Consider the following 10,617-nt stretch of genomic DNA (forward strand, 5'->3'; position numbering starts at 1 on the left):
GAGGCGACCAGGATCAGAGCCAAGAAGGTCAAGACGGCATAGAGGATCTTGAGATTCTTGTAGGCGGGCTGCGTTTCTGCCTTTGGCTCTAAGTTTGGGGAGGAAAAGAAGGCGTCCATGAGAAGCCCTGGGCAAGCAGCTCCCATAGTCAGAGCTTGCTCTCTTTGGACCCAGAGAAGACTGAAGGGAGAACAAGAGTGCCTCAGCTCTCCAAGTCTGTTTTCTGCCCCCTCCCTCCCCAGGCTCTGTTATTTCCTCTCTTTTCCTACAGATATACTCATTTATGCCAACCTGGTTATTTTTGGATAGACATATCTCTCTGCACTGGCCAGATGAGCCCTGGCCAAATATAAAAATTCATTTTTGATATTTAAAAATTGGCCATTGTGACTTCCTTAAAAAAAACAAACAAACCCTTTCCTTCTGTTTTAGAATCAATATTGCATGTTGGTTCCAAGACAGAAGAGCAGTAAGGGCTTGGAGATGGGGGTTAAGTGATTTGCCCAGGGTCACACAGCTAGGAAGTGTCCGAGGCTATATTTGAACTCCATTCTGACTCTCAATCTAGTAAACCACGTAGCTGCCCCTGCCATTGTGACTTCTATCAATAGCTAACATTTATAGATTACTTTTAAGTTTGCAAAGTCTTTTACCTATGTTACCTCATATTTGCCCTGGAAGGTAGGTGCTGTTGTTATCCCCACTTTGTAGATGACAAAACTGAGGCTTAAGTAATATGGCCAAGGTTATAGAACTAGTAAGTGTCTGAAGCAGGATTTGAACTCAAGCCAAGCTGGCTGCCTGAATTAGAGACAGGTTACCTCTACAAGAACCCTGAAGCTTGAAGATCAAGATCAATTGGGGTGGAGGAAAGGGAGAGAGAAATGCCAGAAGGAACCCAGGCGACTTAGGTCAAATCAAGCAGGGCCAGCCACGCTGCTCACTGTCAGAAGAGGACAGAGCCTCGAGCTGGCCCAAAGCCCAACTCGGAAACCCAAACTGGAAAGATGAACACTTCAAAGAAAATGCTGTCCAGTATCAAAAATTATTGTATATGTAGAGACCCCCCCAAAGAAGGAGTGACCCCTTAAGAGCCACCAACACAGATTCAAGGAGAAAAAAAAATTTCCATAAAGTCTACATGAATGGCGTGGTTGGGTCATTTTAGTTGCGTCTGACTTTGTGACCTCATTTGGGATTTTATATTTTTTTTGAAAAATTTTAATTGTTAGAATATTTTTTCCATGGTTCCATGATTCAAGTTCTTTCTCTCCCCTCCTCCTACCCCCTCCCATAGCCAAGGAGCAGTTCCCCTGGGTTTTACATGTGTCATTGATCAAGACCTATTTCCATATTATTAATATTTGCATTAGGATGATGAGTCTAGATTTTGGGATTTTCTTGAAAAAGTTCCTGGAGTCATTTTCCATTTTCTTCTCCAGCTCATTGTACAGAGGAGGAAACCGAGGCATTAGATGACACACCCACACACTTCTCAAAAGGAGAAGAGGAAACCGAAAGAGAAGGAGGAGAAAGGAGGGAAGGGGAAGAGAGATGCCTGGCCATGTTCCTCCTTTGCATACCTCTCCTCCCCTTGGGCAAGCCAGCTATTGCTCTCCAGTCCTTCCCAACCTGTACAGAGGCATTCGGAGTATTTACTTATCCTGGAACAAATGCGTGGCAAACTCTGGGAATCACCCAGGACAAGAAAGATGAGCATTAAGGCTCTCCCCCAGGCGTTCTGGACCGAAGGTCTCCGGACCTTAAAGGGGTCCACGGAGAGGTTTCAGGGGACCCTTGAACTTGGATGGGAAAATATTACAGTGTGGAACTGAAATGTCATATATCTTTCCAATATTGTTCTGAGTAGATTTTACCAGATTGCCCAGAGGGGTCCGGAACAGACCCCAAACCCCTGCTCTGCACCCTTGGGCTAGGCTCTGGGTCCTTCAAGCTCTCTAGAGACTCGAGCATATTCCTTTGAGTCCACTGAGGTAGCTGGTCAAGAAAACCTGAATAAAAATCTTGCCTCAGAAACCCTGGGCAAATCCATTAACTTCTATTTGCCTTGGTTTCCTCAAATGTAAAATGGGGAAATAACGGTACCTATCTTGCAGGGATGTTGTCAGGATCAAATGAGACGATAATTATAAAAAGCTCTCAGCCCAGTGCTTGGCATATAGTAGGTGCTATATAAATGCTTATTCCCTTCCCCTCTTCCTTCATTTTCTATCCTAACCATGCCATTATCAGGAAGCTATTTATGCATTAAGTGCCTATTGCATATAAGGCAGTGTACCAGACTCTGGGGATACAAAGAGAAAATTAATTTGTATGTGCCATCGATCTGTTCTGCCCACATCCCCTTCGTCCAGATTTTTGTCTGTTAGTGACCATTGGGCAGCCTTGCCCACTGGCTGTAGATTCCCCACAAAAGGCACCAGGGGTAGGCAGGAAAGTCAAGAAGAGCAGCCTTTGTTCCTTTTCTGAAGAGTCTTGGGTGAGAGCTCAGGGGACTTTGGGATTTGGGTCTAACAGTGTCCAAAGTCTGCCCAGGAATTACAGGAGGACTAAGATCTTGCCAGGGGACGCGGGCACTTACTCAGTGACTTGGGAGGCGATTTTCTCCTCTGGATGTTCATGTAGATGTTCTCTGTGTCCATGGTCCTGATGCACGCTGGGCCTGGAGCTCTGAGTTTCAGGGACAAATGTGAAAAGTGGAAGTGGTTGCTTTGGCTTGGCTAAAAATACTCGCACCACAGAGGATGTGTGCAAATACGTATATATGTTGCTGTGGTCTCCCCAACGTCCAGCAAATGGCACATTAAAGCAAAAAGAAAAGCCAGCACTATCTTGCTGCAAGACTGGATACGGGACGTCATAACTGGCACCGACAGGGTCCTTGAGTGCTTGCGGATCTGGGGCATTTCCTCTGGCCCGAATAGGGCTGGAAAGAGGGGAGTAAAGAAGAGGATCTGCCCTTGGACCTCCGAGGCTGGGGCTGCAGCCGCTCTTTGGAGAGCTGATTCTGAGGAAGGGACAGAGGATGCTCCAAGCCCTGAGCTGCCATGGATTTTCCTAATAAAGTCATTTATCAGAATGGCTCAGGTCCCCATTTCCATGAGCTTCTGATGTCCTAAAAGGACCTTTTCCTCACTTACTCTATGTTTACTGGATGGAATCACAAGTAAAAATACAGGGATGAAATAATCAACAATTTTAGCAAAGTTTCAGGATACAAAATAAATGCACATAAATCATCAGCATTTCTGTTTATTTCCAACACACCACAGCAGCAAGAGGTAGAAAGAGAAACCATTTAAAATCACCCTAGACAACATAAAATACTTAGGAATCTATCTACCTAAACAAACACAGAAATTACACAAAAACAACTACAAAACACTTTCCAAACAATTAAAACTAGATAGAAACAATTGGAAAAACATTGATTGCTCCTGGGTGGGATGAGCTAACATAATAAAAATGACCATTCTACCCAAATTAATTTACCTATTTAGCACCATACTTATCAAACTACCAAAAAATGTTTTTACTGAATTGGAAAAACTTATAACAAAGTTCATTTGGAATAACAAAAGATCAAGAATATCAAGGGAAATAATGAAAAAAAATGTGAAGGAAGGTGGCCTAGCAGTACAGATATTAAACTATACAATAAAGCAGCAGCCATCAAAACAATATGGTAGGGCAGCTGGGTAGCTCAGTGGATTGAGAACCAGGCCTAGAGACGGGAGGTCCTAGGTTCAAATCTGACCTCAGACACTTCCCAGCTGTGTGATCCTGGGCAAGTCACTCGACCCCCATTGCCCACCCTTACTACTCTTCCACCTATGATCCAATACACAGAAGTTAAGGATTTAAAAAAAACACAATATGGTACTGGCTAAGAGACAGAAGGGAGGATCAGTGGAATAGACTTGGGGTAAGTGACATCAGCAAGACAGTGTATGATAAACCCAAAGAGCCCAACTTTTGGGACAAGAATCCACTGTTTGACAAACACTGCTGGGAAATTTGGAAAACAATATGGGAGAGATTAGGTCTAGATCAACATCTCACACCCTACACCAAGATAAATTCAGAATGGGTGAATGACTTGAATATAAAGAGGGAAACTATAAACAAGTTAAGTGAACACAGAATAGTATACTTGTCAGATCTCTGGGAAAGGAAAGATTTTAAAAACAAGCAAGAGTTAGAGAAAATTACAAAATGTAAAATAAATGACTTTAATTATATCAAACTAAAAAGCTTTTGTACAAACAAAAACAATACAGCCATAATCAGAAAGGAAACAACAAATTGGGAAAAAATCTTTATAGCAAAAAACTCGACAGGGGTCTAATTACTCAAACATACAAGGAGTTAAATCAGTTGTATAAAAAATCAAGCTATTCCCCAATTGATAAATGGGCAAGGGACATGAATAGGCAAATTTCAGATAAAGAAATCAAAGTATCAATAAGCACATGAGAAAGTGTTCTAAATCTCTAATAATTAGAGAAACGCAAATCAAAACAACTCTGAGGTATCACCTCACACCTAGCAGATTGGCTAAAATGACAGCAGGGGAGAGTAATGAATGTTGGAGGGGATGTGGCAAAATTGGGACATTAATGCATTGCTGGTGGAGTTGTGAACTGATCCAGCCATTCTGGAGGGCAATTTGGAACCATGCTCAAAGGGCTATGAAAGAATGCCTGCCCTTTGATCCAGCCATACCATTGTTGGGGTTGTACCCCAAAGAGATCATAGATAGACAGACTTGTACAAAAATATTTATAGCTGCGCTTTTTGTGGTGGCAAAAAATTGGAAAATGAGGGGATGTCCTTCAATTGGGGAATGGCTGAACAAATTGTGGTATATAATGGTGATGGAATACTATTATGCTCAAAGGAATAATAAACTGGAGGGATTCCATTTGAACTGGAAAGACCTCCAGGAGTTGATGCAGAGTGAAAGGAGCAGAGCCAGAAGAACATTGTACACAGAGACTGATATACTGTGATAAAATCGAATGTAATGGACGTCTGTACTGACAGCAATGCAATGACCCAGGACAATTCTGAGGGATTTATGGAAAAGATGCTACCCACATTCAGAGGAAGAACTACAGGAGTGGAAACAGAAGAAAAACAACTGCTTGAATACATGGGTTGATGCGGACATGATTGGGGATGCAGACTCGAAACTACCACACCAATGCAACTATCAGCAATTTGGAAATAGGTCTTGATCAATGACACATGTTAAAACCAGTGGAAATGTGCATCGGCCGTGGGTGGGGGGGAGGTTGATGGGGTGAAGGGGAAGGTGGGAGCATGAATCATGTAACCATGTTAATTTTTCTAAAAAATAAATATTGTTAAATGTTAAAAAAAAATACAGGGACGCTCCTCAGTGGCTGACCAGAGGCTCTTAGAAGGGTCCCAAATCCCCACTTCCAGCCTCTGCCACCTCTTGGTTTCAATCTCCATTCTCAACTTTCACCAATGACGACTAGCCATTGGATAGATAATATTGGAGGATGTCCTACCGGGGATTCCTCTGGAGTGTAAGTTGAATGAGGGGCCACTGAGAGCCCTTGCAATTCTCTCTATTTTGAGTTTCTGTCCTTAGAACACAGGACTTTGGGCACATCAGAGCACTTATGGCTTCTCTACTCTAACTTCCATATTGTAAGTCAGGTGAAATTTGGTTATGACGCCCAGCATTCATAATGTTAGAGAGGAACAGAGGCCATGAGATAAAAGCCAAGGTAAAGGAGGTGTGTGGGGAAGGGGAAGGGTGCTGGAAGCTTGGGCTCCCATATTTTTGGATTTCTTAGGTGTTCTAGAGATGAACCTCAGAAATGTAGTCACTCCTATTGGCTGAATTGCCTCTTTTTTTTTTTTTCTACCAGAAACCTCCCTGTTGCTGCCCAGTTGTTAACTGACATCTTAATTTCTACTTTAATGAAAAAGCAGAGGATATCCATCATGAGCTCCCTTTGCTTCCCTACCTACCCCACACCTAAAAATACCTCTATGGCTTCCCCCACCTTCACTTCCTTTATCTTATCTCTGAAGAAGAGGTGGCCCTTTTCCTTGCAAAATGCTCTACTTATGGATCTCATCTTCTCCCACCTCCTCGAGGAGTTGTCCCATCAGTCATTCCCTCTCTCTCATTTCAGTCTCTCCTTATCTACTACCAGTACTTCCATTTTCTACAAACACAGCCAAGTGTTTGGTTTTTTTTTTTCCACAGCAGTGGATCGAATACCAGATCTGGAGTCAGAAAGACTGAGTTCAAATCCAGTCTCAGATACTTAGTGGCTGTGTGAGCCTGGGCAAGTCACTGAACCCTGTCTGCCTTGGCTTCTTCATCTGTAAAATGAGCTAAAGAAGGAAATGGCAGACCACTGCACTATCTTTGTCAACAAAACCCAAAATGGGATCACAGAGAGTTGGACAGAACCAGGACAACTCAATACTAACAAACACCGAACACACTCAGATCTACCTCACCCTGAGAGAAACACTTCACTTGATCCCTTAAGCTCTCTTCCTATAGGTCTCTTTCCCTTCACTGCCAAATTCCGTGAATACGTTATCCAAATTCAGGTGGCCTTGACTTCCTCACCACCCATTCACTTCTCAGATGCTTCAAATTTGGCTTCTTGTCCCACCCCTCAACAGAACACGGCTCTATCTGAAGTTATGATTTCTTTAAGAAATTGTTATTATTTGTGTTTTTATTCTGTCTTCATTTCCCAATCTATCCCTTCTCTTTTCCCACCAGCAAAACCATCCCAAAGAATAAAAAAAGCTGGGGGTGGGGTGGAGAGCAGTTCAGCAAAATAAACCTTAGACTCAAACAAGTCTAAAAGCATGTTTAATGTCTCCAATCTAGTTTTCCACCTTTGCAAGGAAGTCAGAGGAAAGATGCTTTTCTACTTGCTATCTCATTGGTCTCCTTGGAGTATGTGCCTGACAGTGGAGTTGCTGCATCAAAGGGTTTGGAGATTTTGTCCCCTTTCTTCACATAGTTCCAAGCAGCTCTCCAGAATCAGTGGACCAATTTCTAGCCCCACCAGTGGCATCGGTGTGCCTGTCTTGGCCACAGCCCCTCTACTGGCCAGCCACCATTTCTGAACTAATCCATTTGGTGGCTTTTCCTTATACCTCATTCTTGTCCATTCTCTATTTTTTTTTTTTTTTTTTTTGGTACTGTTGGTCACCCTCTTCTCCCAGACACCCTCTACTCCTTTGGTTTGGTAGCGATTCTCCCAGTTCTCCTTCCCCTCGTATGATTACCTTTTCTTAGTCTCTTTTCCTAGGTCATTGCTATTTCTTGATTTTATCTTCTGAGTCCCTTAGACTCTCTAGGAGTCATCGTGGATTCCTCACTGTCTCTCATCTCCCATATCCAAAATGTTGCCAAGGCCAGCTGATTTCACGTATGCAGTGTCTCTCAAATTCACCCCTTCCTCTCCTCTAGCACGGCTCCCTATCCTGGTACAGGCCCCCTCAAACCTGGATTATTGTAGTAGCTATTGGGCATGGGGTCTGCCTCAAGCCTCTCCCCACTCTAGTTCATTTTTCATTGTCACCAAGGTTGTGATCATATCATCCCCTTCCAACTCAGTAACTCCAGTGCAGTGGTTCCCAAACTTTTTTGGCCACCCCCTTTCCAGAAAAAATATTACTTAGGATTCGCTGGAAATTAATTTTTTTAATTTTAATAGCAATTAATAGGAAAGAGAAATGTATTAATATTCCTACCTTTTTAGTAAAATATAGTAAAGAAAGGTGTAAATTAGAAACATTGAACTTTGAAATTATGAAACTATTGAACTCAGAATAGAATGTAATACAAAAAAAGTTAAAACATTCGAAATCATCTTAATGAGAAGGATGAACCTGGTGTACTGCTACCAATTTAATTAATCCTCAGCTCTATTTTCGTCAGCAGTAATCTTAAATCACTGCAATTGACTATTTGCAATTGTTTTTTTTTTTGTTAATAAATTGGTTACCACACTGAATCCACATTCCACTAAATATGATGAAGGAAGTGCAATTAAGAACTTTTGAATTGCAGCCCATATTTCAGGATAAGCCATAGGGATCTCCTTTTGCAGCCAGGATTGTTGGTAGCCGCTTTTGAATTTAAATTTCAATTCATCATTTGTAGTTATTTCTATCAGTTCTTCTTGTAACTGTGGAGATTCTTCGGTGTTTGCACTTGAAAAAGGATCCAAAACCCAATCAGGTATGTTCATTTTCAAAATATCATCAAATCGTTGATTAAAATCTGAATAGAAAGCATCCAAGTGCTCACAATAAGTGAGTATGCCTTCATCTTTATCTTCTGCTCCTGATAAATTTGGGTACTGGCAGAATTCCCCTCGTCCAAAGTTTCGTTTGTACAGAAGAAGTTTTCTCACAAATGCAGAAATGACAGATTTTGTTTTTATTAAATTCACTTCATCACCTTGAAGCTGAAGATTGCTTTCATTAAATTTTTGAAACAAGTCTGTCAAGTAAGCAATGTCACTTTTATATTTAATTAAATTGGATCATAAAGCATCATTTTTATCTTTCAAGAACTCCAGCACCGAGTTAAATAGTTTATAAAACCTATCTAAACAGGCACCCTTTGACAACCAACAAACTTCTATAGAAAGCAGCAAATGATTAAATTCTTCATCGTTTTCAATACAAAGCTGTTTAAATAATCCGTCATTCAATGATTTGCTTCTGATTGTGCTGATAGCTTTAATTACATATTGTAATGAATTATGTAGGCGTGCACTTAAATTTTTGGCAACTAGATGTTGATGACGGCTGATACAGTGTACGGTGAATATGCAAGAAACCTCTGTAGCGCCCTACCATTGCTGGAGCACCCTCTGTGGCTACTGATAAGATATTACTCAGAGGTATTTCTTTTTCTTTAAAAAACTCATCCAATGCACGAAATATTGATTCTCCTTTAGTATCAGTTGCAAATATTTTGCAAATAAGAATTCTTGGCAAATTTGTTCCTCCTTTGTGAATCGCATGTATGCTAAAAGTAAAGCTTCATTTCCTGGCAAAGTTGACTCATCAAGTTGAATAGAAAACTGAGATGTTTTTAAATATCCACACAATGAATCTTCAACATCTCGAGCCATGTCATCAAGTCTTCTTTGCACTGTATTATTGCTCAACGAAATTTTCTTGATAATATCAGATGCTGGCTTGTGTAGCACAGTATGTATTACTTCACTTATAGCCGGTATAATTGGTTCTTCATCAGTAGTATGAGGTTTTCCCGATTTGGCAATCATTAATGAAATATTGTAAGAAGCAAGCAAGCAAGCCATCGCCATCTTGTGTGGTTGCGCTTGAAAAAAGTTTTGCCAATGTTGGTTTTTTGATAAATTTTTCTTTTAGTGTTTGAAAATAAGATAAATCCTTATCTTCTTTATCACCATGAATTTTAGTCAAACGTTCTTGTCGTCTGGAAGGCTTCATAGCTTCGTTTGATAAAACTTTCTGGCAAATGAGGCACATTGGTAATGTATTGTTTACAGGTGACTCAATAAAGCCATATTTCAAAAATTTGATATTATATTGTCTACAATACATTTTTTTCTTTGGTTGAGCCATTATTATCTGTAGAAAGAAAAAATAAAATTTTTATGGAGGTATTTTTAATAATTTTTTTAGTAATTTTATGAAATATTTTTGTAAAAAACAAACTAAAATAAATACCAATGAAATAAATAAACATGATATTATTAATTGTAAAACACATATAATTATTACAAAATAAATAAATAATACTCACCAATTATAGTCGCACTATTTGTTAGTTAACTTTAACTTGTCATAATATCACAACAATCTAACCTTTGTTTGAGTTATATTATGCGTAATAATTATAGGAAATCTCCTGATTCATAGCGTGCTCCAAAATCCGCTGGTAGTACTGCCAATAGCCAGTACTACCGTTGCTGTTCCAGGCTTTGGCCTTGAGATTGACCAATCGCACGAGTGACCGTTACCTGTAGCAATGCTGGTAGTGCTCACGTGCACCACATGAAAAGAAGCAGTGCGTGATTGCACATACCTCAATGCAAGTGAGGGAGTACGTGGAACTGAGCCAACGTCCAGTATGTTGTTCAAAGAAAAATTAAGCATTATGAGTGGAATACATAAATAAATTTTTCTAAATCTTCTCTTCTTTCTTTTATTCTATCACTGCCCCCTTACAGTTATTCACTGCCCCCAAATGCACCTGTGGCCATCACTGCCTTTCTGGATCGCTGCAGCACCCACCAGGGGGCAGTGGTACCCACTTTGGGAATCACTGCTCCAGTGACTCTCAATGCCTTCAGGATCAAATACAAAATCTTTTGTTTGGCATTCAAAGCCCCTCATAACCTGGCCTTCTCCTATATTTCCAGTCTTACAGCTTACTTCCCTATCTAGTGACACTGCTTTCTTTCTTTTTTCTTTCTTTTTCTTCCATCCCTCCCTCCCTCTCTCCCTCCCTCCCTCTGTCCCTCCCTCCTTCTCTCCCTCCCTCCCTCCCTTCCTTCCTTCCTTCCTTCCTTCCTTCCT

At 40.8% G+C, this 10,617-nt stretch overlaps 1 protein-coding gene across 1 annotated transcript; it reads right to left on the reverse strand.

Moving 5' to 3' along the window:
• Positions 1-8,805: 8,805 nt before the first annotated feature.
• On the reverse strand, positions 8,806-9,660 carry LOC123233123 (protein FAM200B-like). The gene is given in 3 exon segments (XM_044659291.1): positions 8,806-9,014; positions 9,017-9,365; positions 9,367-9,660. Coding segments are annotated over 3 exon segments (852 nt in total).
• Positions 9,661-10,617: the final 957 nt, after the last annotated feature.

Source organism: Gracilinanus agilis, chromosome 2 (genome assembly GCF_016433145.1).
Source record: "Gracilinanus agilis isolate LMUSP501 chromosome 2, AgileGrace, whole genome shotgun sequence".
NCBI lineage: Eukaryota > Metazoa > Chordata > Mammalia > Didelphimorphia > Didelphidae > Gracilinanus > Gracilinanus agilis.